Genomic DNA, 27,937 nt, shown 5'->3' with positions numbered 1-27,937 from the left:
TGCTCCTCTAGTGAAAATGCTTTATTATCTCGACAGAGTAAAACATACAATATTTTACACAAATTTTGACAATCTGAGGCTGCAGTAATAGGGGTTTTTAAGAAGTGTTTCTAAAGCCTGCTTTTTGCTAAGCAGACACATAGAAATTATTAAAAAAAAAACTTTAGCACTAAAATTAAAAGTCAATATCACTCTCAAAGAGCAGGTGCATCACTGCTGTTGGATTGCATTACCTTTTTTCTGTTTAAACAACATGTATCCACAAAACTCCCCTTGCACTTACAAGTTCTCGGGGGAGGGAGGAAAGAGGAACAGTTGGCTGGTAAACTGCACACACAGTCCAACCAGAACTGAATAAAGTTTTCAAAAGGACTCCCTCCCACCATTGCAGGGGCAAAACTTCCTTTTGCCCACAAACTGAGGCATGCAGTTACTTGATTTGCTCGTGCACAAAAGAGAAGGCTTTGGAAAACTTGTCTCTTTAGGTCAGGAAGTGGTACTGGAGTGGGAAGAGATGTAAAAATGTAATGGCCTGAGCCCACTCTCCTCCCTCCACTGGTTAAATTTTTAGTGCTTCACAATTCCCTTCACAGCCTTTGGAGTTAAGCATCTACTTCGTTCTGTAGCTCTACTGAAAATTAACCACTGAAGTTTTAAAAGTGCTGTTCTGCTCTGTATACAGGTGTCTATGCATAAAAGAATGTTCTGCATATAGATTCCTCTACTAAAACATTTCCTGAGAAATCATTGTATAAGACCAATCAGTAAAAAAAAAAAAAAAATCCAAAGCTATATTCTACAATTCTATCTTGTATAAACATCCTTGTAATACAATTTTTTAAACCCTGAACTAAGCAACTTGTCTGCAGGTCAGGCAGCTGTGCTCAGCATCCTCAACTGTCTTCACTCAGTTGCTTTTGTAAACTAGAAAAAAGAGGAAGAAAAATGTTTATTTTATGGGAATCTGATTTTAGATGGTCACCGCTCTACAGAAGCACACACAAAAACGGAGTCAATTTAACTCTTAAAATACAAAATAATGGTTCAGTTTTCAAATTGCCTTATTCATTGACACAGTAAAGTTGACAGTCTCAAGATTTCACATGCGGTCAAGTTCTAGTTTCACTGAAGTCAAGGGGAGTTTTGCCATCAATTTCTGTGGGCCCAGGCTGAAAAAGTCACAAGTACCTACTTAGATGTTTCAGCAAGTTTCAATATTTTGTGACTGACTGACTTAGGTCTGGGTTAAAGCTCCACAAAGTTGTTATTAAATGAAAACAACATTTTGAGAGCCTGATTAGGCAGCACATTTGAAAGGGAGGATTTCAATTCTAAAGCAGTTATGTAATTATCTTACCTTTCAAGATATTCTTTAACATTGTCATAACCATAAAATTTTGCCAAGTGGATGAGCATTCCTGTGGCACAGCGGCCATCACGCTTGCGACAGTAACTGCAGTTACAGACACCACGACAAGGAGGGCAAATCCAATCCTGAATTACAGACAAGGAGGGAAAGATAGAGGGGTAGAGTTATCTACAGAAGTATTAGATGCAAACCTGTCTTCTCCAACCAGCTTACCCACCCAAAACAGCAGAAAGTGCCACTGTTCTGTAACAATGCCTTATACAGGGCAATATTGTATTTCATAAACAAATACTTTAATAGATAATATTAATCAATCTTTTGATAAAAAAATTTGCAGTACTGAAGAATATCCATTCTTTACTTGGAATTTTTCAAAGCTCACACTCAACAAATTCTAGTAGTACTGATTTCCCTGGGGATATAGTGTTGTAACAGAATATAAAAAGCAGGGCTCTTCTGTTCGAGCACCCTAGGCTCAGGTGATAAAAAGCCTCCATTATTAAAATACAGGGTAACTATGGCTGAGTCACATTAAAAGGTTGGTCCAATTAGCTGCAACCAGGATATAAAGAGAGGTGGAACGTCTCTGAGCCAGAGAACAAGGCAGAGAAGGTCCTCAGGCAGGATCCCTAGGCTAGGATTTATGTTTAAATTACAAGTGAAGCCAAATTCCAGGAAGGGGTGGGTTTGGACACTAACTCAGAGGCTGTATGAAAGAGAGCCACATGAGACATTCAGTTAATCTGAAAGGAAAAACATTTTTAAAAATGTTTTTTAAAAGGACATTATCACTTTTTAAAACAGACCGGGGGTCAGAGCAAGGAGAGGAGGTCTGCTGCCTGCAACACGTGACTTCAGGAGCTGCATTAGACAAAAACGAATGTGGCCATTGCTCTGGGGGGCAGACCTGAGACCTTGTACAAAAACGTTAGTCTGTCATGCTGAAAGGGGGATCTGATTACCTCCACAAGAATATGAAGGGGGGGAACGAGGATAGTGTCTAAGAGGGGAGAGCAACAAAGAGGCAAGCTTGAAGAGGAAACTTTGATTATGTTAATTGTATGTGAATTGCATAGACAGCCAGACCCCGTGAAAGGGAGGGATTTGGACACGACGGGTCTATGCACTCTGCTGAGGACAGGATAGGGGCTCAAGGAAAGAAAGGGGACCCAAACCTAAATTCTTGAGGTTCTTTACTTCCCAATCTTTAAGTTTAGTATCTGAAACAAGGTGCTTGCATTGCAGACCAGATCAGTAAAAGCATCAGGGAAGGAGACAAAAAGCTACACAAGAAATTGGAAGAATCAGGTCCCCTTTCATCTTCTAAGCCTCATGAGCTTTCTTTCCCCCACCTGAGAGCAACTAAGAGCAGGCCGAAAGTCCTGCAATCTCATTCCTACCTCAGCAAGATAAATATAAATCACAGCCACACTACTGTAGTAGAATGTTTGAGTTTCATGTTATCCAAGAAATCCACGATGATTGTGAAGCTAACAAAGCCATAATCATACTGTCATTTTAACCCAAAGATCTGAATACTTGCTGGATCCAGAAGTGCCGATTTCACATCTTCACCATATCGATTACGAAGACACGGTCCACAGAACTGTCCTCTCACACCCCCGCACCCTTGATTACGACAGACTGTCTTAGTATCAATAGTTTTCTGCCGACACTGGTGGCACGTACTACCCTAAAGTTGGAAAGGAGGGAGAGAGATGTGTAAAAATTCAGCATTTCACATCATGCTGAACTTCTTGACTCCACGTGGAATTCTCCAACACACCTCTCAGCTGGAGGTGGAAAGTACTAAAATTTCTCCTTGGGAACCAGAGGCAATTAGATTAATAAAACATTAGGAAAAAACACAACCACCATGATTATTTCTACAGTGCTCACAAGTACGCTAGGTATTGTACAAAACAAAGAGATGGTCCCTGTCCTGAAGGCTTAGGAATCTAATGTGCTACATGAGCCCTATGTTATATTTCTGGTTCCAATCCACCCATGGCAAACGCTAGGAACCCACAGAGTCACTGAGCAGTGATTTCTCTAGGAGAGTAAGGTACACCATTGATACAAACCAAAAGGATCCCCATGCAAGTCTTTGTGGCCAAAGCATGGGCCCTTAAAGGGGAGGGAGGGTGTTAAAAAAGGGAATATGGCGATTCTCTGAACTCTCAAAGGATGCAAAGGTGACTCAGCTGGGGAGAAAAGCACTGCCTAAGGGATGCATATATTTACTAGTCAATAAATTAGACTGTCCTCCTACAGCACCTGCAATCCACTGTGCTAGAAATTCAAACCTATGGCTCCCTCCACTAACCCAATCTTTGCTGGCAGGGTTTCTGAAATCAAAGAACCTGAGAGAGAGAGAGGAAGACAAGTGCAATCTCCATAGGGATTTAAAAAAAAAAAAAGTGATTACTGCAACTTGTTTATCCTCCTTCCAGTAAGGCCACCAGATGAAGAACATGGTATTGCCTACAAACTAACAATATCCACCATTCTAAAATTCCAGGGTATGAGATAATCTTCGTGCAGTGATCCCTGTGACAGCATCAAACCCCAAAACAGAGAGGCTCATGTTCATTTTAAATCTATGCACAGATAAGGTTGCAAAGCAGGTGTTTACAAGAGTAGCCCTGCTTATGCAGCAACATGCCACAGACATGTATTAATGTCCTTTTGAATAACCCTCGCTCTTCCAGGTTTCAGCACTCCTCTTGCGTGATAACACTTCAGAGTAATTTTTGGCAAGGTAGATGGGAACACAAATGGGATTTGGAGCAATTTGCTTCCAGGTCACTAGCTTATACTGCGCCCAGATCATTCATGGCTATGTCCACTTCCATCTAATAGCCCTTTGGTGGAAGGGAATTAGTGGTCTCAATAGAGTTCCCATTCAACAGGTAACAATAGCAAAACACTGCCACAACTGGCACCTGTTTGCAGACAGCAAGAGATGGCTACGCATAGATCGTGCACTACCTTCTCCAGTGCTCCTCTGAAGCAAGGGAGAGAAGCTTCCCTGCTGTCCCTGCACAGTAGATACACACAACACTGCAGTCTCCAGGCCTCTTATTCTGGCACTTTTCAATGAGCATTATATTCCCTTCATGAAATGAAGTAGTTTCATCTTCTGCCCCTCACGCTAAGCAATCACAAGGAAAAAGCAGGCACCTACCAGGACTTTATCATAGATTTTATCTTTAACTGTAATTGCGATATTCTCCAAGTCCTCATCAGTAATATCTTCAACAGGACGGTAAGATGAATATTTAGATGACCTCCTTCTTTTACGCATTCCACAGTCACCCTACAAAACAAACCGATCTCATCATCTTTTGTCTTATGATGGGTGAAGTGCTTTTACCTTTAGATCAAATATGCTCTGACTATAAGAACAGAACATATAGCTAGAGTTTGTGGTCACCTCCAAATCCCTATCCTCCCTCCCACTCCAACCTTTATTGCTCTCAGCAGCTCTAGCTCTCCTCCTTATCCTCATTCCGCTACCCCTTCAAACACCCTCAAAATCCTTATCCTACCACCCCATCTTTCTTTTCCTCTGAGGAAATCTGCTACCCTTCATACAGCTGGCATCTTCCTCCAACAAACTCCTCCCGTTTTCCCTCCAATTACAAACAATCCGTTTCCTCCTTCACAGAAAAAGATCACTACCATCCACCTTTTTATATCTCTTTCCCCTCCATCTCCAGCACCCATTGAAACCTCCACAGCTCTACTCACAGCAGCCTCTCTTTCTCCCCTCTGTGACTCATCCTCAAGAAAGGTGGTGGAAGTGTTGGGCATCTGCCATGTCCAGCACCTTCCTCCTTATCCAGTTCACCCTTTCATTTTCTTTGAGCAATCTCCCCACTAGACTCTACACTCCCTCTCCATGTAACTTATCTGCCAGCCACCAACATCCTTCTCTGGACTTTGATACACCAAGCTCTCCTGCTTCTCCTTCCACCCCCATCCTCCAGAGATTTCAGCTTCCACACTGATGTCCCATCTGACTCCTTAGTCTTTGCCCTTCAACACTGGATCAAGTCTCCAAAATGGCCGCTCACTCAACTTCATCTTCTCTCAGCACTATTCCCTCTGATTTTTCAGTAACTGAGTTCCCTCTACAACCAGCACCTCTATTTCAACTTTGCCCACCTTTTCATACCGTGACCTCCCAATCCATCAGTGTCTATGACTTCTCTGAGCCCTCTCCTGATTTTCCCCTCCCTCTCCTGTTTAATAAAATTAACTCTACTTTCTCCTCCAGCACTGATTTTTTTGCAACTCTCCCCAACCAAAGTCCACCCCAACAAATCTCAGCCCTGGCTTACCCCCAACATCCTATTTCTGCATGCCTGTTCTACTGAATGCCTCTGGCCACATGGACATCCATCTGAAAATTCATTCTCTCCTCATTCCCTTCTGCCACATCCCTCACCTAATAGTGCTAATTTTCCACCTCTGTTGTTGCCATTATCTTGTGGTAGCACACAAAAGGACCCAAGCAGGATTACAATCCTATTGTGGTTCAGCATGGCACACAGACATAACAAGAGATAATCCTTAGCACAGAAAGTTTACATTTAATAGCAGACATGAAACATGAATATGACTGATAAAAGGAGGAATGGAGTAGGAGGACAAATGTAACATCACACGGCTCCAACAACATTTTGTTGCTTATTTGCAAATTCTGACTTCTTTCTCAAGTCTTCTCTCATCCTCCTCTCTCTCCACACAGGTTCTTACCAATTCTTAAACTGAAGTTCAACAAGCTCAGCTTTGATTTCTGCTCCCTTCTAACACTCTCCCTACTCCTCTGCCATCATCAAGAGTGAAGCTGTTCACCTCTCCTCCCATTCCCTCCCACCTCCTTATCACCCCACTCCCTAGCCTGCCTCCAGCCTAGCACATTGTGGGCACTACTGGATTTCAAATACTAAATAATACAAATATTAATCTGATAATCATATAATTAGATACACATTCAAATGGTATGGGTTACATACTGAAATAGCTTGGGTGACTAGGGGTGGGGGAGGCTCCAGAATCCTTTTTTCTCCTGCTTCTAATCCTAGCACAAAGGTTCTAAATGCTAGTTAGCTTTCTGCTGCATTTGTCCCCACTCTGGCCAGCTCAAAGTAGCTTAAGTGACATCTCCAAAAGACAAAGGCTAATAAACAAACTAAACTGGCAAATACCCCACTGAATCTCTTCTTTATTAGGAGATTTTGTTGTCTGTAATTATGAAAGTGTTCTGCAAATTTAGCCGCAGACACCGTGAAGTTTTCCAAGGCAAATTTCTCAGGTGGACGAGCGTTTCTGGTTGGGTTTGTACGACGCTCTATCTGGCCTTCAGAAAATGTTCTCCTCGGGGTTTTCTTCTGTTTCTGAAGGAGAAAAAAAAATGTGTCTCATCAGCCTCACTGTTGTGTGTTTGGGACAGGGAACTACCAGAGATTATATGGGCATGGGACTACCAGACCTATACATGTATTTGCACAGCTCTAGGAGGTCATCCTAGCAAACTTGGTGCCACAAACAAATTTGTAGGGAAGCTCGCTAGATGGGGAACTTGCTGCAATTCTCTAATTGTTACTTTAAATGAAAAAGTGAGCATATACGTACAAGATGATAAATGGGGAACATTGTCATAAGGATAGGGGCATTCTAACACTATATCCCTAAGGTTCTTTCCAGAATAAAAATACAGAATACATATTACTGGAATCCAGAGATTTATTTGAAGTAGGTTTAATACATCACAATAAATACTTGAAGTGCAACCAACAAGGAGCTAGCCTTTCACATGTTTACAATTTGGTCACAAATGACTTCATTATCAGGGCAACATTTTACAAGGACTTCCCAAAGTCAGGAACATGGATGTACAACCCTCCTGGAGTACGTGTGGACTTGGATTACTGGATAAATTAACATATCCCACAGTAATCACAGAGGATTAGGGATTTCTATGCTGGTAGCCAAAAAAGAGATGCTCCAGAGGTAGAACATAGAAACATCATGCTAGTTTTCCCATCACAGTTCTAATGGAAACACGGACTTTAACAGAGAGGAAAATTAGCAAAAAAACAGACAGGATCTGAAAACAGTAGTAGTTTCTTCACCCTCTTTAGCTTTCCAGCTACAAGATCCTATTTGCCCTCCAACCATGATTCTCAAATATACACATTTGTTTGTCCAGTGTTTCATGAGCCTCTCTGGGTCTAAGTTAATGGAGCAGTGCCTAATTTTAGGTCTGTTTCTTTGAATATGCATTGCTTAATTTGAGCTGTTTCTTTACCTGTATATCATGGTAGCCTAGCCCTGCCGCTTTATATAACTAATATTAAGTCAATACAAATAAAATTACAAAAAAAAGGATAAAAATATTCATCAGAAGACACATCTCATTCAAGTTCAGCAACAATATATATTATATTTAAGCAAATATGGAAACTTACAGAAGGAGTTGAGGTGGGCATTTTCACTGGAAACAGTTCAGGTATAGAATTCAGTTCTGCTAACAACTGGGCAAGCTGAAATTAATAAAGATATCCTATTGAAGTCTCATTGCAAACTTGCAAATATTTAACCTACTCAGTCCTTACCATGCTCTGTTTTCACACACACTGAGTTATTTCAAATCCCAGTATAAATGACCACTCTTTAAAACACTTCATTTAAACCTCTACCCCTAAACGTTCAAAGCTCTAGAGCAGATTTTAGCACCATGACTCCCATTGATTTGTACTGAAGTCGTGCAGCTAAAAATCACATCCAATGCTATCAAATGTGGCCCTAAAGAAGTGTGTTATACTGAGGTTACAGTATCCGTGACTAATAATGACTGAAATTTGCAGTTAACATGGGAAAGCTAATCCCTTGACAACAAGAGTGGACCTAACTGCATCAGGGGATTATAAGAGGTTTCTTGTGGGTTTTCTTGGCACATACTTTCCTAATACAAAATTGCTGGCACACTAAGTTATTCCGACAGTGAGGACTTAGGCTATGTACACACTACAGCTTATGTCTGTATAAGTTATGTCACCCAGGGGTGTGAATAAGCCAGCCCCCTGAGCGATGTAAGTTACACCCACCTAAGCTAAGCGCCAATGTGGACAGTGCTATGTTGGCAGGAGAGCTCCTCCCACCGATATAATTACTCCAGCAAGCGGCGGTAGCTAAGTCAACAGGAGACCTCTTTCCTGTTGGCATAGAGCAGCTGGAAGCTCTGTAGTGTAGCCATAGTCTCAGTGACTTTTGTTGGCTGGTCAGAATTTTCTCCTAGTCATTCTTTATCAGAACCCAGTGAAAACAGTCAGAACCTTCCCTTATAGAATACCCCAGCATGAGCTCTCTATTAGTGAGGCCACACTGCCTCATTCCACACAGCAGATTGGAGCTGACCTATAGTAATCAGGCTTTGTGTGTGTAAGACTATAAACACACCCCTTTGCAAAACAATGTACTAAAAGACTCCTGTTGGTCGGCACCCCCACCCCACAACAAGTGTGATGTCACCAGCACAGTGCACGCTAAGCAAAGTGGCATTAATACTCTGTTGTACTTATACTATACGAGAGACCCTGGACCTGTGCCTCTTCTCTACATCACCTTGGCTGGCTGTTTTGAAATACTATTGACTTGCCCTGAAGGGACTCACCCCCTGGGCTTCAACAGCTGCTGGCTTTAGGGAGCTTCATAAGAAGGGAAGACCTTAAATGGGGAAAATGGTGGCGATTCTTGACTGCCAAACATCTGAGACAGCCATGGCAGAACCGCATGTGGCGTGAAGAGGCCACAAAGAGTGCATTACATTTCTCAGTAAAGACCTAATACGCTTTTAATTACTATCTAAAAACAGTCACATTTAACACCCTCATTAGTGATCTGGAGGAGAAAAAAGGAGACATTAATGAAATTCACAGAGATACTGAACTAAGAGTAGCTGTAAATACCAGTAAGGACAGCACAATTATATAGAGGAACCTAGATAGATTAGAAACAAGAGTATGGCCATGTCTACTTTATCAGGGGGTCAACGCATGGCAATCGATGCATCGGTGGTCGATTCAGCAGGTCTAGTGAAGACTTGCTAAATCCACCACAGATCGCTCTCCCGTAGACTCCTGTACTCCACCTGAATGAGAAGAGCAAGAGGAGTCGACGGGAGAGCATCTCCAGTCGACACTGCGTACTGCAGACCACATGGTAAGTAGATCAAAGTACATCGACTTCAGCTACGTTATTCACATAGCTGAAGTTTGTGTAACTTAGATTGATCTCCCCCCATAGTGTAGACAAAGCTTAAGAAACTACAAAATGAGCTTTTACTTGGAAAGATACAAGCCAATAGCCCTGGGGGGAAATAATCAAATATTAATACCCAATGGGAAGCAGAAACATGAGAAGCAATAAAGCTGAAAGGGCAACAGACAAACCCATACCTCATTTGGGTTCCATCACCATATGGCAGCAGAAAAGGCCAATGGACTTTGAGCTGCATACCCAAAGGCATCAGGACAAAGAGCAGGAAGGTAATAGTCCCCCTCACACACTACACATTAGTATAAGAGGAAAGTTTTAACTCTAAACTACACTTCTCAAACAAGTGAACATACACTTAGAGATGCAAAAGTCTTGATTGCTTTATCTTATTTTTCCATTTAGTAAACTGAAATAGGTTTCTCAGCCAATGTAAATTAGCAACTCTATTGTATAATGACACAATGGATCATTTAAAGTTAATGGATGGCAATGCCTTTTGATAGGGTCTGGTTATAAGGTACGTCTTCACTACAGAGTTAACCTGGACCTTTACTCAGTTGTTGCCCCCTAATCCTGCTCCCATCCACATGTAAAAGCCTCTACCCTGAGTTTTGTGATACTTTTAACCCAAGCTAACTGGCAAGGCTCAGGGTATATAGGCTAGAGCCCAGATGAGGATTTCACTCAAGCAAGTAACCCACACATTTTGTAGTTAGGACACAAATTAAACCACTCCAATGCCTTCCCACAATTCTCCCAGTGAGCCCAGGACAGACAAGTACTCCCACAATTCACTGGGAGTGGCTCAGTTTACTGTAGCACAAAGAATCATGGGATATCCTCCCAGAAGGCCTAGTGACACACATACAAGAGAGTGCAGCACCAGTGTGGACACAATAACTCAAGTGTGGCTTTGCAGTGACTGCTTGCAACCAGGCAAGGCTAAACTGAGTGCTCAGACTCGGATGCCCATCACCCAGTAAACTCTGCAGTGAAGACATACCCTTAGTGAGTACTGGCTTTTGCTTGCTTTGTCTTACCATGGCTTTATTTTCTTTGATGTTTATAGCTCTTTTAAGCAGAGCACTGGAGCTTTCTTCCCGCATCTCTTTAACATCCTCCTCAGACTCTGAGGCAGACCCTTCTAGTTTCTTCCATTGCTTGCTGCTTTTCTCTCTTGTGAGAGTTTTAGGGGGTTTATTGTCTTGCAAGTGTAACTTGGAAATAGTTGGTTCAGGCACCTTCTTCTTGGCAGACTTTCTTGTGGGGAACTGAAATGCCACACGAAGGCCAAAGCTTCTTCTCTTAGGGTAAGCCTTCTCTTCCTCCTCCTCCTCCTCACTACCCAGTAAAGACAAATTATTGTTCTCGCCATCACTCAAATCTGATTCCACGGGCTGAAAGCAGAGATAATTAATATGATATACTGACAGCTGTCACATGGGAACAGGCCACTTTTTATCCTCATTATTAGCAATAGACTATGACTAAGTATCAGAATCTGAAAAACTGGAAACTTCATCTTGTGTTTAGCTAAACCAACAATTAAAAAAAAAAAATGCTCAGAGTGAGTGCCATTCTGCCCTTTACAGAGACCAGTGCAATGTCCATTAACCATGTAAGGATGTGGGACTTTAGTAGCACATAGATTTCGTGCTGGACCTCTGCACAAGAGTGAATTCCATTTGGTGTGAACAGCAACCAATCCTCCTTCCCTTAAGCAGATGGTTCTTCATTACATGCACTAGTAGATACTCTCCATCTCTGGCTTTTATGATACATTAATAAAAGATTAAATATTAAGGAAAATTTGTAACAACATTTATCTTCAGCACAAATATTTTACATTGTTAAAAAACAAAATAAATTTCAACCAGCTGCATGAAAACAAGAGGATTACACAAAGAAAGAAGAAGGGGGCAGGAGGAGTCTGTATGTGTGTCTTAACACAATGAAAATGCTAGCTTTACCATCATTCCATTCGCATTGTTTACATCCAGCTCACTCGGAGCAAAACCTTCAAACACTTCACTTTCTGAATCAGTGTCTTCAGTGAAAATTCTCCTCAGTTCTTCAGTCAGGTACTTGGATTGAAATCGAACATCCTGTTGAGCAAGCATACGAAAATCACAACAGCTAGGACGCAGTTTGCCATACAAAGAGCATTCATATAATCTTTCCCGTCAAAATCAGAAAATGCTTAATGTTAAGGAGTTAAGCAGATGGTATGCTCCTGTGAAAACATTAAATGCAAAACCTGTCACAAGAAAAAGACACACTGGATTTCATCCCTATCATTTATTTCAAATGAACATAGATACTCTCCAGTTCTGCTGTCTTTTTAAAAGGTGACCTGCAGAGGATTTTTTTTTAATTGAGTTTCTGTCTTTTTTGACTCATTATGGTACATAAAGCAGACCTGAAAAGGATCTGCTTTTTTTAAAAAAAATAATATATTTTTTTAAAAAAACCTCAGATATATCAACTCTGGTCTTCTCTGGGTTCACTGGTGTTGTGGGGTCTCAGAAGATGTATATTGTTACCTTTCATACTTTAGTGGAAGAGGGAGCTTAATCAGCAAAGGTTCCCTCTCTCCAAAAAGTCAGTTAATCACTGAAGTTAAATACGTGAAAACAAAATTGAAAAGTTTTAAACAAACTAACTAAAAATCCCTTTTGCTCAAAAAGAACCCCCCAAACACCTTTTGGGCCGTGCTTGCACATCATCTACTTAAACAAAAAAGGGCTGAAGCCCATTTGTTTCCCCTTTGCACAGCATCTTTACGCACAATGGGTTTACTATACATATAACAAAAAAGCTACAATATATGTCCCATGATGAGGAAGGGAGATTTTAAAAGAAACAATATAGAAAACAGTCAGAGCCTGTGTCAATGTGTCATTATTGCTATCTTGAAAAACAGGACTAGCTCAGGGCAGGGGATGTACACACAATCATACTGCACCTGCCTTTTGAAACTCAGCATTCTTCACTTGAGACAGTTTACTTCCCCAGTTTTTCTTGGATGTTTTTAACTCCCACACAAGATACAGAAATGACCTCTCATACAACTGCACTTGGCTAAATATCTTTATTCTCTCCTTCAATTCCCTCCCATCCCCGACTTTAATTATACACTTCTTTATGTTGAGATAATATCTGGTGAAAAATAGATATAATAGATGAGTGGAAAAACTTGCAGGGGAATAGAGGAAAAATCATTGCATATACTGTTTCTTTACACTTAAAACATCTACAAATTATTATGGGTAATTGGAGTGAGTTTTCTCTGAACAAAATTACTTTGTTCTTTTGTTGATAGCTGCAGTGCAGCTGTTTGAGAAAGGAGCAAACACAAAAGGGAAGTAACTTTAAAGTGAAATTGTATTTCTCTTTGAGAAAAAGTGTTCACTCTGTACTTGCATAAAACTTTGCAGCGCTGGCTAGAGAGACTGTCAGTTTGTTACAGTGACTGAAAATAGGGAACGAGGACCAATGACGTGCAACAGTAAAGTGCGGCATTTCCTATACAGAGGTGTCCTTAACAGTAATTTTACTACACAGGAAGCAAACAAGCAAGGAGAAACTAGTGCAAATAGGCTATGTCTACTCTACAAGTGCTACAGCAGCAGACCTGCAGCAGTGCAGTTACACCGCAACAGTGCTGCAACATAGGTGCTTTCTACATTGACAGAAGGGATTTTCCGTCTGTGTAGTTAAAACACCTCTTCAAGAGGTGGTAGCTAGGTTAACAGAAGAATTCTTCCATCGACTTAGCTGCACCTATACTGAGGGTTAGGTTGCCTAACTACTGTGCTTAGGGAGTGAAATATTTCACAGCCCTGAGCAACGTAGCTAGGTTAAGCTAATGTATAAGTGACACAAATGAGAAAATTACATGAGAGACTTTCAGGCAACGCTGCAAGGGAAGAGACATGCAAAACTCTATACTGATAATAGAATTTGTTTATCTAAGTCCCTGTGAACTACTAAGACACGAACATGACCCAATTTATATTGATTACCCCAACTTCTTTGCCCTTTCCTGCCCAATTCCACCCTGCAGAGCTTCTCTTCCCTTCCCACTCTTTTGCTCTTTCATTATAGGATAATTCTTCCCTAGGTAAATCTGCCTCTTGTGCAGCATGCACCTGAGGCTCTTCAGAGCTTAAATTATCCAAAGGATGCTGTTTTGGAGAGCCAGAGGGTGAAACTCAGGGAAGAATCTGTATTCTTCGAGACCAAGGAGCGGAGATCGGGGATTTAAAATAATTCATAATAGCCTAAGCGCCCAAGCGGAGAGAGTGGGAGGGAGAATATTACAGTCCACTGGAAAAGCCCTTACAAAGGTCATTCCTCCTATCCCAGTCTTGACAGCATACGGTATTTTTACTGTTCCTGATCAGACTGCTGCATTCAGCAACATTGATCACTATCTCTTCCTTGCCTTCAATGATAGTACTCTACTGGGTCTGTTTTGATGGGTTAAAAAGGTGTGGTTTATGTTTGCTTCACTGAAGAGTCCTCCACCTCCTCTCCAGGTCCCTATATACCCACACAATCTCTCTCGGTGACCTCATTTCCTCCCAGAGTTTCAGCTAAAACTTTACACTGATGACTCAAATTTACCTCTCGTCCATAACTTCCCAGTACTGTTGCTTCTTCCCCTTCAATATAATAAAAATCTGCTCTTTCATAACTAACATCACTACTAAAACCTTTGTCCAAGCATTATTCATCTTTTTGATTACTGTAACTGTCTTTTCCTCACATCTTCTACCTGCAGTCTATCCAAAATACCACGAAAGCCAACTTCTTCCTTCCAGTGTGCTATGCCACCCCCTTTCTTGAATCTCTTTGCTAGCTTTCTGTCCCTTATCACAAAAAAACAAACAGATGTAAGTTCATCACCATCAAGCCCAGTAAACTTCGCTCTCATGTAAACCAGTTTCTCTTAGAATAGAATCATATAGTTGGAAGGGACCTCAGGAGATCATCTTGTCCAACCCCCTGCTCAAAGCAGAACCAATCCTCAATTTTTGCCCCAGATCCGCAAATGGCCCCCTCAAGGATTGAACTCACAACCCTGGGTTTAGCAGGCCAATGCTCAAACCACTGAGCTATTCCTCTTTGCTCTCTTCCCAGTGTCCTTCTCCTCATACTCTCCACTTCCGATACTTCCAACTGCCAACTCAGAGAACAACAAACAAAAAAACCCTACTATATCTAGTCCTCACACAGGTTGGCTATTCCATTGCCAAGGCACAAAATGATATCTGAGAGCCTCAACGATATAATGCTAGCTGGTGATTTCTACAGATCAAAGGAATAAAAACGTGTGCTAGCATCATGGTACTGAAACAGCAACTCAAAGAGTGAGGTTCCAATAGAATCCCACTTCAGTACTGCAAACGTGCAACTGATTCATAACACCACATTTTACTGAGCTGTAACGCATTCTCCACGGTGGCTATCACTGAATGGCCATTTTTCTCATGCTATGTGGGCAAATTATGAATACCAAACTCACTCTAGCCTCTTCTCCTAATGAAGAAAGGAAAATGGATTTCATTCATACAAGACCCTTTTTAAAAGATCATTACAAATTAAAAGGAGTTAAAGGTGAGTAGTTTTTTGTTTCTAATAAAAGAATTATAGATTTCCACTTCTGCCAAGAGTTAAGGTCAACGCTGCTCTGAAACAAATTCAAAGAAGTTTTACTGTTCCAAACCAATATACTAGGGTTTATGAAAAAATGTTCCTACCTTTTTTGCTGACTCCAATGAGTCAAAACTATCAGAGCTGTCATCTGAGGACAAGGTTTGCATGGGAACATCATCTCCAAAACCAAGAAAATCCTCATCATCACTAGGGGAATTAAAAATGTCAGCCACTTCCTTGGGTATCTGTTTTCAATTCAAAATGAGATGGAAGACAGTCAGTCATTGCAATAATCACCTACTAAAAACTCTAAGGGGAACAGCAGCCTCTTGTTCATTTGTCACTCTCTTATTCACATACAAATATATATTATATAGAATATGTGAAGCAGAACTGTATCTCAATAAGCCAAACTCCACAGGACGCTGTGCAGACTGCTTTAACGTATAAATACAGGCCCCAATCCTACCGACATTTCTGCATGTGCTTAATGTCATTCCATGGGGCAGCTCATGGGAGTAAAGATAAGCACAATACATAAAAGTGTCTGCAGGATTGAGGCTACAGATTTTAGTCACAGAAATATGCTATATTGATCTTTAGATCAAGGTTTAAAGTAGTATCTTCAAACTCACTACCATCTGCAATCTAATGACACAGCAAACTGTTCAAAAATGAGGACTGTCACAGATTTCAGGCATTTCAGAAAGGTCTGTCTGTGCAAAGAGACTTCAATTGTAGGGTTTTATCCTTTTTGTAACTATGTTGTTTATTATAACTATAAATAATTTGCAATTTTTTAAAAATAAAATTAATAATATGCATTTAATACTCATCACCACACAAGGCTTATTTTGGGACATTCAGTAAGACAAACCAAAGGCATGCTGCCCAGAGCTCTCTCAGCTAGGAACTCAGAATTTAATCAGCTGGGAAGCTCTGGACAAAGACATCTTCCATGTCTTCTTAAAATGATCAGGTTTGTGCTCAATCATACTTTCACACGAGGAGCAAATTCCGGGGGCACAGCCCAAAGGCTAAGAAAGGTCTGCCACCAGCACCCGGAGCTTCACTTTTGTGACGTTACATTCTAACATTCTAGATAAGCCTAACTAATGGTGGCAGGTCAGAGATGGTAAAGGAGGTCCTTAAGGCAGCTCTCAAGCCTGTATCATTTAGAGCTTTTGCATATTGCCTGACTGAATGAATATGCCTAACAACTGTACAAACTTGGATAGAAGGTGCTCTGCATTGTGTGGTTAGATCTAATTAATGCCCTTTCTTACCTTAGTGCTTCAGAATACATATTTATACACTGATTCAAGCATAGCATTACTTGATTGACAGAATACTTTAGGAAAGACATGCTAAGCTAGACAGTGTCTTCTCAAGTGCCCAAACTGCTCACCAGTGATCAGGGAGTTCATCCTCAGAGCAACGTGTACACTTCAGGCAAACTTCTCTTATTCATTGTGTGGATCTCTCTTGCATATTCTGAACTCATTCCCCACATGCAACTTAGAATCATAGAATATCAGGGTTGGAAGGGACCCCAGAAGGTCATCTAGTCCAAGCCCCTGCTCGAAGCAGGACCAATTCCCAGTTAAATCATCCCAGCCAGGGCTTTGTCAAGCCTGACCTTAAAAACCTCTAAGGAAGGAGATTCTACCACCTCCCTAGGTAACGCATTCCAGTGTTTCACCACCCTCTTAGTGAAAAAGTTTTTCCTAATATCCAATCTAAACCTCCCCCACTGCAGCTTGAGACCATTACTCCTCGTTCTGTCATCTGATACCATTGAGAACAGTCTAGAGCCATCCTCTTTGGAACCCCCTTTCAGGTAGTTGAAAGCAGCTATCAAATCCCCCCTCATTCTTCTCTTCTGCAAGCTAAACAATCCCAGCTCCCTCAGCCTCTCCTCATAACTCATGTGTTCCAGACCCCTAATCATTTTTGTTGCCCTTCGCTGGACTCTCTCCAATTTATCCACATCCTTCTTGAAGTGTGGGGCCCAAAACTGGACACAGTACTCCAGATGAGGCCTCACCAATGTCGAATAGAGGGGAACGATCACGTCCCTCGATCTGCTCGCTATGCCCCTACTTATACATCCCAAAATGCCATTGGCCTTCTTGGCAACAAGGGCACACTGCTGACTCATATCCAGCTTCTCGTCCACTGTCACCCCTAGGTCCTTTTCCGCAGAACTGCTGCCTAGCCATTCGGTCCCTAGTCTGTAGCTGTGCATTGGGTTCTTCCGTCCTAAGTGCAGGACCCTGCACTTATCCTTATTGAACCTCATCAGATTTCTTTTGGCCCAATCCTCCAATTTGTCTAGGTCCTTCTGTATCCTATCCCTCCCCTCCAGCGTATCTACCACTCCTCCCAGTTTAGTATCATCCGCAAATTTGCTGAGAGCGCAATCCACACCATCCTCCAGATCATTTATGAAGATATTGAACAAAACCGGCCCCAGGTCCGACCCTTGGGGCACTCCACTTGATACCGGCTGCCAACTAGACATGGAGCCATTGATAACTACCCGTTGAGCCCGACAATCTAGCCAGCTTTCTACCCACCTTGTAGTGCATTCATCCAGCCCATACTTCCTTAACTTGCTGACAAGAATACTGTGGGAGACCGTGTCAAAAGCTTTGCTAAAGTCAAGAAACAATACATCCACTGCTTTCCCTTCATCCACAGAACTAGTAATCTCATCATAGAAGGCGATTAGATTAGTCAGGCATGACCTTCCCTTGGTGAATCCATGCTGGCTGTTCCTGATCACTTTCCTCTCATGCAAGTGCTTCAGGATTGATTCTTTGAGGACCTGCTCCATGATTTTTCCAAGGACTGAAGTGAGGCTGACTGGCCTGTAGTTCCCAGGATCCTCCTTCTTCCCTTTTTTAAAGATTGGCACTACATTAGCCTTTTTCCAGTCATCCGGGACTTCCCCGGTTCGCCACGAGTTTTCAAAGATAATGGCCAATGGCTCTGCAATCACAGCCGCCAGTTCCTTCAGCACTCTCGGATGCAACTCGTCCGGCCCCATGGACTTGTGCACGTCCAGCTTTTCTAAATAGTCCCTAACCACCTCTATCTCCACAGAGGGCTGTCCATCTCTTCCCCATTTTGTGATGCCCAGCGTAGCAGTCTGGGAGCTGACCTTGTTAGTGAAAACAGAGGCAAAAAAAGCATTGAGTACATTAGCTTTTTCCACATCCTCTGTCACTAGTTTGCCTCCCTCATTCAGTAAGGGGCCCACACATTCCTTGGCTTTCTTCTTGTTGCCAACATACCTGAAGAAACCCTTCTTGTTACTCTTGACATCTCTGGCTAGCTGCAGCTCCAGGTGCGATTTGGCCCTCCTGATAACATTCCTACATGCCCGAGCAATATTTTTATACTCTTCCCTGGTCATATGTCCAGCCTTCCACTTCTTGTAAGCTTCTTTTTTATGTTTAAGATCCGCTAAGATTTCACCATTAAGCCAAGCTGGTCGCCTGCCATATTTACTATTCTTTCGACTCATCGGGATGGTTTGTCCCTGTAACCTCAACAGGGATTCCTTGAAATACAGCCAGCTCTCCTGGACTCCTTTCCCCTTCAAGTTAGTCCCCCAGGGGATCCTGGCCATCCGTTCCCTGAGGGAGTCGAAGTCTGCTTTCCTGAAGTCCAGGGTCCGTATCGTGCTGCTTCCAGTGAAATTGATGAAGGCACAATAATGCAGGAGAGAGATCCACAACTTCTTGATGAGAAGGATTCAAACAGAGTTCACAAGGTTTTATGTTACAAGAGAATGCTCCCTAAGTGAACTCAGATATGCAGAATGCCATGTGGCTATCTCCATTAGCAGACAAAACTAAGGAGTTCCTAAATAACTCAAAATGATACAGATTTTCTCAAGCTTTCATCTTTGCCAAGAGCAAAGTTTTTCCAAATGGTAACTGCCATTTTCCAAACATTGGGGAGGGGGGAGAAATCAATCATGTTACTGGCCCACTTCCACTTGGCAAGTATGTAATAATACAAGAACATTTAAGTGCCTAATTTTATTCTCATACTGTTTTTTTGCCAGCAAACCTCCACAGATGTAAACAGATTCAATCCTGACTTATACTGGTTTAGGCAAGATCAGAATCACTAAACAACTGGCCCAAGCTAGCAGACTGAAAGCAGTTCAGTCACTTCAGCTAATTCACTAATGTACTTCAGCTGGAGCTGCACTCACCATACTAGAGTTTTAGAGTTTTCCCCAATCCCAAATCCCCGAATATGGGCAGCCAGAATACCACTCCTTTGCTGTGGAGAAATTTCATTCTTCACTCAACAGAGAAGGGTTAAAAATGGAGCACTATACATTTTAATGACTTAATGGAAAAACATACAAGGAGCTGTGAGCCTTGTTGCTATGAATAAATTGCTTCCAGGAACAACTGCATTAGTTCTTGTGCTATTGTACAGCTGAGCTAGCCACTGCTGCGATTACTGTATGCCTAACTAATTTCTTCTTCTTCGTCTATTACTTCTGCATCTGCACCAGAGGAGCTATTATGGGGGTGTAATTACCGATTATGAACAAAGGAAAAAAACCATACTTTCCCAGTAGAGGACCTCTTTTTGATCTCTATGCATTCTCAGATACTGAGGGGCTCTGATTAAAGTAACTTGCTGCAGAACTTCAAAAGAGACTTTTAGTTTGTGACCCCCTCCCTTTGATTTTCAAGAGTCTCATTAAAATGTTTAGGAGTCCCCATTCCAGCTAACTGGTTTAATTTAATAGAAGCAAAGAAGGCATGATTTATATAAGGTGGACATACTCAATGAGTTTGCATAGGATACCCTGCTAGTGCATCATAAAATTTATGTTCCTGGTACCAAGAGCTGTCATTTTCCTGTCCATCTCCTTTAAGAGATTCTGTTCAGTTCATCAGTGATTTACTAATTACTATGCAGTCTACATACCATGCATAACTGGTTTTTTTAACCTCTGTGCTCCAACTGTATCAAAAATCCAAAGTGAAAGCAAAAAAAAAAAAAAAAAAAAACCACAAGAAAATCATCATTTCTAAAGGGAGAGCAGATTATTTGGGGCTGGGAAAGGGAAAGGATGGAAACAGTAGATTGTGGAACTTGATGAAACTGCAGATTATTTTAAACTTTGCTAATTTTTAAGCAGAAATTTTAAATGCATCAACTGCTGGTTCTTCCCCTTTTATGAAAATACTCTGTGCAGCATAGCTGTCTCAATCCTCCCTGCTCAGAGTTGAAAAGCATGAGCAATGCAAGACTAGAGTCAAATAGCCCTTAAAGCATGAGGGTTTTGGAGAAATGGACAGATCTGTAGGGCATCTGCTGGTTTCAAGCATTTCTTTTTTAAAAAAGTTGTAAATATAAAAGTTATAAGAAAAATACATTCACTGTAAAAAAAAAAAAAAGACTTTTAAAGCACCATACAAAGGCCGTGTTCAGCAATTTTGTAAATGTCACAACATTCTGAATCGGGTGCATCAAGCACTACATACACAGCTCTACTGCTGCAGGCACAAAGTGCATAGACCAAAACATCTTTGTACATTTCTCATCATTTAACTTGTTTATTTCCTATAGTCCTAGAATTCACACAACAGGCCAAATTTACTCCTGATGTAACACAGCACTGATAGTAACAGAGCTACACCAAAGATGAATCTGTGCCAATGTCTTTTGTATGGTGTGTCACGCTCTATTCGTTGTGTAAAATTTTGACAGCCATGCACTTCATTCTCTTGTTACGGATCAATCAAAATGCATTCAAGCAGCTAAATAGTTCTTACAATGTTAGATCCTCTTCTTTTAATTCTGGCAAACAAAATAAAAACATGTTTGCCCTAAACACATGTAAAAACACTGGTTGAGAACTGCCTACTCAATGTACTTGCAGGATAGAAGCACCTCACAGAGTTTCTAACTTTTCACACTGGCATGATGTATTAAAAAAAAAAAAAAAGAGCGAGGGAAGGGAAATAACACTCCAAATATGCTCAAGGAGAATTTATACTGAATATTCCAACATAAAACACGTCAGTTAAAGTGAAATTAAATCTGCAGGAACATAGCAGAGATCTAAGCAAATATCTTTCAAGAACATTAGAGGGACACAAAAAACAAATGTTGAACACCCAGGAAAAGCTTGTAACAAACCAAAACCTTTGAAATGATGGAATTTCACAGGTAGCATAGCCCATTTTGGCTTGGAACATGAACAGTAGCCTAAATCTAATCCAAGCCTGAACTTCACTTCCTCAGACCATGTACATTAACAGTACATTTTAAGACGCTTATTTATATTGCAGGAGCACCTACAATGTCCCAGGTGCTTTCCAAATTAAGGTAAAAAACAGTCCCTGCCCTAAAGAGCATACAGTCAAAACATTTCCAGAATAACCTCGCTTACTGAGTTGTAAATATACCTGGCCTTTGATCTGATCCCTGAAAAGCATCCCAAGACACTCAGATACTTAATGCTTTGCTAGGTCTCAGTTTCTTCATCTCTAAATTTGAGATAATGAAGTATCTTATCTACCTTTTTTTAAGAATGGGGAGATCTTTGTACAAGAGTCACTCTAAGTTCACTCATATTAGATACAAGACATAGACAGTGAAATTGATGGCATTGCATTGGTGTAATTCAGGGAATCTGACTCATTTGAATATGCAAGTTGACAATTCTGCTCCCATTGTAACCAAAGGCTGAGAACGACACACACACAAAAACTAGCTTAAAACAGATTTTAACACAATAAAAAAAATACAAAGTTTAAGTGACATCTTGGTATTCAACATATGTGTATCATATTTTCTCTCTCTGCAAGTCAAAACAAGATTTTCCTTACTGCCAGCAGTACAAACTGCATCTGAATTGTTACAGAGAAAAATAGCCAGGTGGTGTGATTTCTGTTTTAGACATCAGGCAACAGGAAAGATTCTGGAATTAGAATTTAGCAGGCAGCTTTGTTTATGCAAAGTGCAGAACAGAAGACAGTTCACATGTACATGTTCTGTACATCTGTGGTTTTGCCATGCTAGGAGGAACAGACACTATTTAAAGGGACACTCATAATGTATGTTTGTTCATATCTGAGCTCTAATGGATACAAATTCTGAAAGATAATAAACATTTCCACTGTAGTAACAAGTATTGCCATTATATGCACAAGTTACCCTACAACACTTTTCAACCAACCATTATAATCTCCATTACTATCACCATTCCCACCCTTAGCATCCTTTTCAACAACAAACAAAAGTAATATATAAGATGAAAATGAACTTTCATTATGTTACATCGTAGTCTTTATTTTTGCAGTTTGTTTATATTGTGAATAGTGTTGCTGTGGCCATGTTAGTCTCAGGATATGAGAGAGAGACAAGGTAGGTGAGGTAATATCTTTTATTGGACCAGCTGATTTTGAACCTTCCACCAAGCTTTCAAGCTACACAGAGCTCTTCTTCAGGACCTTATTCCACAAACAGAAGTTGGTCCAATAAAAGATATTACCTCACCTACCCTATCTCTCTTACAGTGTGAATAGTCAATTTCCCCGTTTACACTGTACAGTTCAGTTGCTCAGTCTCCACAAAAACTGGATGGGGGACTAGGAGCTGAAACCTGAAACAACTTTTAACTAATTTCTTTAAAAATAATGTCCCTTTAACTAAACAGATACAACTGGGAAGACACATGGGACTGAAGACTGCTAATGTTAGGTCTTGTCTACACACATGGTTCAACTAAACCATTAAGCAAACCTCAGCAAACTTGTGTGTGAATGCTCCTATTTCAGCTTAAGAATGGCTAATTTCATTTTAGCTTAATCAACTTTAATTAAACCAAAAAAAGCTTGGTTTAGACCAAAATGTGTGTTCACACATCCTTTTGCACCAATTTAACTAAATCAGGTTAAAAATCACACTTTAAATTGGTGCAGCTGTGCATGTAGACAAGTCCTTACTTGCAACAATCCTATGCACATCAACAGGCCTAACTGCATACGCAAAGCCAGCAGAAGTTCACCCATTCTGAACAGGAACTGCATCAAAAACAGATTTTCATGGAGTAACTTCTGAGCACATACCTACTTCAAGGCTTACAATAGTTATTTGTATTACAGTAGCATACAGAGGCCCCAGTCAGGATCATAGCCCCTTTGGGCTAGGTACTGAACAAAAAAAACCAGCAAGAAAATTCCTTGCCATGAACTATTTACATTCCAAGGCTTGCTCCTACAATCAGATCCATAAAGATCAATATGACTGTAGAATCAGGACCTAATTTAAGACACACTGTAATAAGTGGCGATAAAAGAAATGGAAGGAAGATGGGAAAGGAAAGGAGAAGAAGAGTGACAATGATAGGAATCACATGATTACACACGTTTCAGAGTAGCAGCCGTGTTAGTCTGTATTTGCAAAAAGAAAAAAGGTGCCACAAGTACTCCTTAGAGACTAACCAATTTATTTGAGCATAAGCTTTCGTGAGCTACAGCTCACTTCATCGGATGCATCACGAAAGCTTATGCTCAAATAAATTGGTCAGTCTCTAAGGTGCCACAAGTACTCCTTTTCTTTTTATGATTACACATGTTCACATTAGCTATGTAAACAAGTAGATTTTATTTAAAAAAAAAAAACATAGATATCAGAAGGAACATATCACAAGTCTTTGACCATTTACCAAATGGTATCTGTTCACAGTTTCTCTCCATAAGCACGGTACAAGTTGGCTGTAGTTGAAGGGGCTTTATGAAATAGTTTGGGGATGGAGTATTCCAGCCACAAGAAGTGTCATGGAAGAATGCATGAAAGTGCTTTGGGAGAAGCAGAGAAAAAGGTAATGAAAAAAAGCACGTATACTTGAGAGATCAAACAACATTAAGACTTTTGGAATACTTAAATACCATCTGAGAGGAAGATAGGTTATTATCGCCACAGTGGTATATTGTGAATTTTTGTTTTTTTCATGAAAAGCTATGATCTTTATTGCCAACCTATTATTGAAGACGACTCTTCCATTAATTTTTAGCAAATTTGGCTCTATATATGTCTAGACTGGAGTATGGATTTCTAAGTGGTTTTTAATTAGTAATTAAACTGAGTTAAGCTATTTTATGGTAAAATAAGGAATATTTGACTTCTCATGAAGTCTTATGACAAGCAACTTATTTACAATATTGTGTGATATGACTCTTTAACCCTAGACCTACAAAAAGCATTTTCCAAAATCACAAAGCCATAACTTTCCCCATTGTTTATCATTACGACCAACCAGCCTTTATAATCAGGAACCAAAGCCCTAATGCTGCAATTTAAGAATGTGGGCAGACTGCTACACCTACATGGAGCCCTTCAGAAGTCAACGGGACTCAGCATGGGCACAGCAATCTATCCACACATTGTAAATCACAGGAATGAGATTGAACAATTGCCTTTTTATAGGTGGTGTGAACCTGCAATCCATAAAGATGCTTTCCTAAAAGACTGCTAACATAATGAATATGAGAACAGTATAGATAGTGTGACCATACTTCAAATTCTCTCTCATTTCTCCGATCAGCTCTTCCCCACAATACCCAATTTTTCATTGATACACACAGGGAAGCTGGTTATTTCTGATTTAATTTTGCCTGAAATGAGAGCAGCATCCTCTCATCTACTTCTGAATCCCAGCTTTCCAGACAGCAGACTTGCACAGTACCATTAAGTTGACTACTAATACAGTATAGAAAAAAATAACCCCAATTGCGCTAGTTGGCGCTGTGGAGCCATGGACGTCAATGGGGCTTCAGGCAGGCACATGGGTCCACCTGCCTGGAGTCACTTGCAGGCCTGGGGCCACAGATGGTATTTTCTAGTGATATTAACTTGAATTCTGTAAGTCAATGGCAATTTTACAAACTCCAAATATATGAATCTCTGTGATACCTGGAATGAATATTTGGTCCTGTAGATTAAACTTCTATAAAAACTGACACTTGTTTTTACAAAACTCCGGTTTTAAGAAAGCTTTGGATGCCTCCCAAGACATTTGTAAAACTGGGGTTCACTTGTATAGCAGTATACACTCTACAGATATGTTTAAATTAGGCCTTTTGGTTACCAAACAATATAAACAAACAAAGCATCTGATGAAGTGAGCTGTAGCTCACGAAAGCTCATGCTCAAATAAATTGGTTAGTCTCTAAGGTGCCACAAGTACTCCTTTTCTTTTTGCGAATACAGACTAACACGGCTGTTCCTCTGAAAGCAGGTCTTGTGGCTCAGAATAGTTGGCTAGCGATTGGCTAAAATGGGATCACATAACCATCCCACCAAACTAGTTTATGTTAGCTCCTTTAAAAAACCCAGTGAGGTTCAAAGATTATAAACACAGTCAGACTATATGATGATTCAGAGAGACAAGGAAGCCTGAAACACATCTGAACCCCTGAAGGCACTGGCTCCATGGGGAGTAAAAACGTGACTGGGGACAATAATGTCATCTCCTTGTAGCACCAGGCATTAATACTTTGCACTTCCATAAAACGCCTTCCTTCAGTCAAAGGATCTCAAACAACTTTACAAGCACCCAACACTCCCTAATATCTCACTTTCAAACTGAGAGAACCTGGGGATCAGGTAAAGTTGATGGGGCAGAGCCAGGAACAGACTTCAGGTTCCTAATGTATTTGTATGGAAGACCATGTACTAATTTAAACATCTTTCTGCTTCTGAAATGTTTAATAAGGGCTCTAGTTTGTGTTCAACTGCCCACCATGTAAAGCTGCTTTCCCTTAAGCTTAACAGATCCACTAATCTTACCTCAATGAAATTATGATACACCGGTACGTTCTTGGAAAGCCACCACATGTATTATGCCTGATCCTGCAAACACTTTCACAAGTAACTTTATGTACCTGAGTGTCCCTTTAACTACTCTTTGCATGTGAAGTTCAACAAGACTACGCACAGGTGTAAAACTAAACCCCAAAAGCCTAATCTTGCAAACATTTACACACATACTTGATGTTACTCACATGCGTGTTTATAGGACTGGGGTCTAAACTAACATTTTTAACACAAATCAGAGGAGGACAGAAGCAAAAGAACTATCATTATTAAAATGTGTGCGAGTCAAGCTGCCCCAAAGACTTTTTATTTTTAAGATGGTCTTTTAAAAAACACTAAAAAGAAACTCACTGATAGATTAGGCCAAACATTTGAAGATTTGATTAAAAAATACAAAATCTAATATTAAGATGTTTTAAAAATACAGTTTTGTTTTCATTTCCTTAAATACTGCAGAACAAAGATTGCAGAAAAACAAAAAGGAAATCTAACTACAAATAACTAACGCTACTTTATTTTTCCTAATGGTATTTTGCACTCAGCTTTGACAAACACAACAAATCAATTATATTTTTAGTGTTTAGTTTTATAATATAAGATCACAATATCACAAGTGAGGGAACTTTTTAATTTTTTAATACACAGTAGTGTCCGCTTAAATATGGCTTCAAAAAACTTGGGGTTTGAATTTTAACACTGTCGCTGCTTATCATACAGCAGGAGGAAGCGGGGGGCGTGGTGTTGCCAGCCCCCTGCCAGCTAGTCTGACTGCTGATGTTCCCAAGTGCAGACAATAACGTCCTCAAGTTATATTCCAAATCTAATATGCAAGAAATAGATTCACACTAAATTAGTGGAAAATATATGAAAAGGGAAGCCAAATCTGGCACGTCAATTGAGTAGAGAACTGCAGGAGGAAAAGCAGCCCTACAAAGACACTGGAAATACCTCTCCCAGCAACACCAAGCAACTGATTCATTATTTGAAACTTTTGAGAACTTTTTTCTGACAACTAGGGTTAATCAACTGCCTTTTAAGAGCCAACCTGAGAGCCAGGCAGACTTGCAAACAATACAGGGACCAAGTTTGCCAGCAAAGCCAGGCCAACAGAGCAATGACACCACCCCCACCCCCCATCATCACCCTCCTCATTAATCAGAACGCCAAGGGCTACCCCTTTGCAATGCGCAGAGGGGTCGGGGAGGAGGAAAGGGATGAAGGCAGACCGAGGAGGAGGCGGCGGCTTGGTCTAGCCCCAGCGCTGGGTAAGAAGCCCTGCAAAAGCAGCCTAGCGAGTTCTCTTTGCAGGACACGCTCCACGTGGTGGAGAACAAACACAGGCGGTCGCTGCTGGATCGGGGGGGGGGGCGGGGGGGTCTGGCTCAGCGGGGCAAGAGCGCTGCAATGCCCTGCCACCGGCGCCGCCCGCTCCCCGGGCAGATGCGGGCAGCAGGCGAGGGTGCCTCCGCACGGGCGGCACTTGGCGCCCAGCTGCCCAAGGCCCGCGCCCCGCAGAGTCAGCGCGCTGCGGGCGGGCGGCCGGGCGGGCTGGCGGGGAGGGGGCCTCTGGGCGCGCCCGGGGCCGCCTCACCTTGCACTGGGTCACCGCTGCCATCCTGCTGCGACCCCCCCCGCCCGGGACGCGCCGCCGCTGCCCCAGCCCAGGAGCTACCGCGCCGCCGACGTTGGGCCGCAGAGCGCGGCTTCCCCCGGACGTGCGGGGGGCAGGGCGGGCGCGGGGCCCAGCTGCAG

The 27,937-nt window shown here is 41.3% G+C and overlaps 1 protein-coding gene across 2 annotated transcripts; it reads right to left on the bottom strand.

Annotated features, from left to right (window-relative positions):
- Positions 1-3: 3 nt before the first annotated feature.
- Positions 4-27,937, bottom strand: CDCA7L (cell division cycle associated 7 like). 2 transcript variants are annotated; one of them, XM_048838358.2, is made up of 10 exons: positions 27,777-27,937; positions 15,424-15,564; positions 11,629-11,763; positions 10,699-11,055; positions 7,849-7,923; positions 6,586-6,774; positions 4,557-4,688; positions 2,913-3,062; positions 1,358-1,494; positions 4-924 (listed from the first exon to the last, which is right to left on the bottom strand). In XM_048838358.2, exons 1-10 carry the CDS (start codon positions 27,798-27,800, stop codon positions 894-896), a joined length of 1,371 nt encoding a protein of 456 aa, XP_048694315.1. In that variant the 5' UTR covers positions 27,801-27,937; the 3' UTR covers positions 4-893. The 2 variants fall into 2 exon arrangements, with proteins under 2 accessions (XP_048694315.1, XP_048694316.1); XM_048838359.2 differs by lacking the exon at positions 15,424-15,564.

The sequence above is a fragment of the Caretta caretta genome, chromosome 2 (genome assembly GCF_965140235.1).
Source record: "Caretta caretta isolate rCarCar2 chromosome 2, rCarCar1.hap1, whole genome shotgun sequence".
Taxonomy (NCBI): domain Eukaryota; kingdom Metazoa; phylum Chordata; order Testudines; family Cheloniidae; genus Caretta; species Caretta caretta.
This window is presented reverse-complemented; position numbering and strand designations above follow the sequence as displayed.

Coding starts and splice junctions, on each gene's coding strand:
- CDCA7L (XM_048838358.2), bottom strand. CDS start 27,800: ATGGCAGCGGTGACCCAGTGCAAG. Junction 11,056..11,628: donor ACAATGCGAATGGAATGATG/GTAAAGCTAGCA, acceptor CTCTGCTTTCAG/CCCGTGGAATCAGATTTGAG. Junction 4,689..6,585: donor TAAAGAAGAGATTCAGTGGG/GTATTTGCCAGT, acceptor TTTGTTTTGTAG/GGTGACTGTGGAATGCGTAA.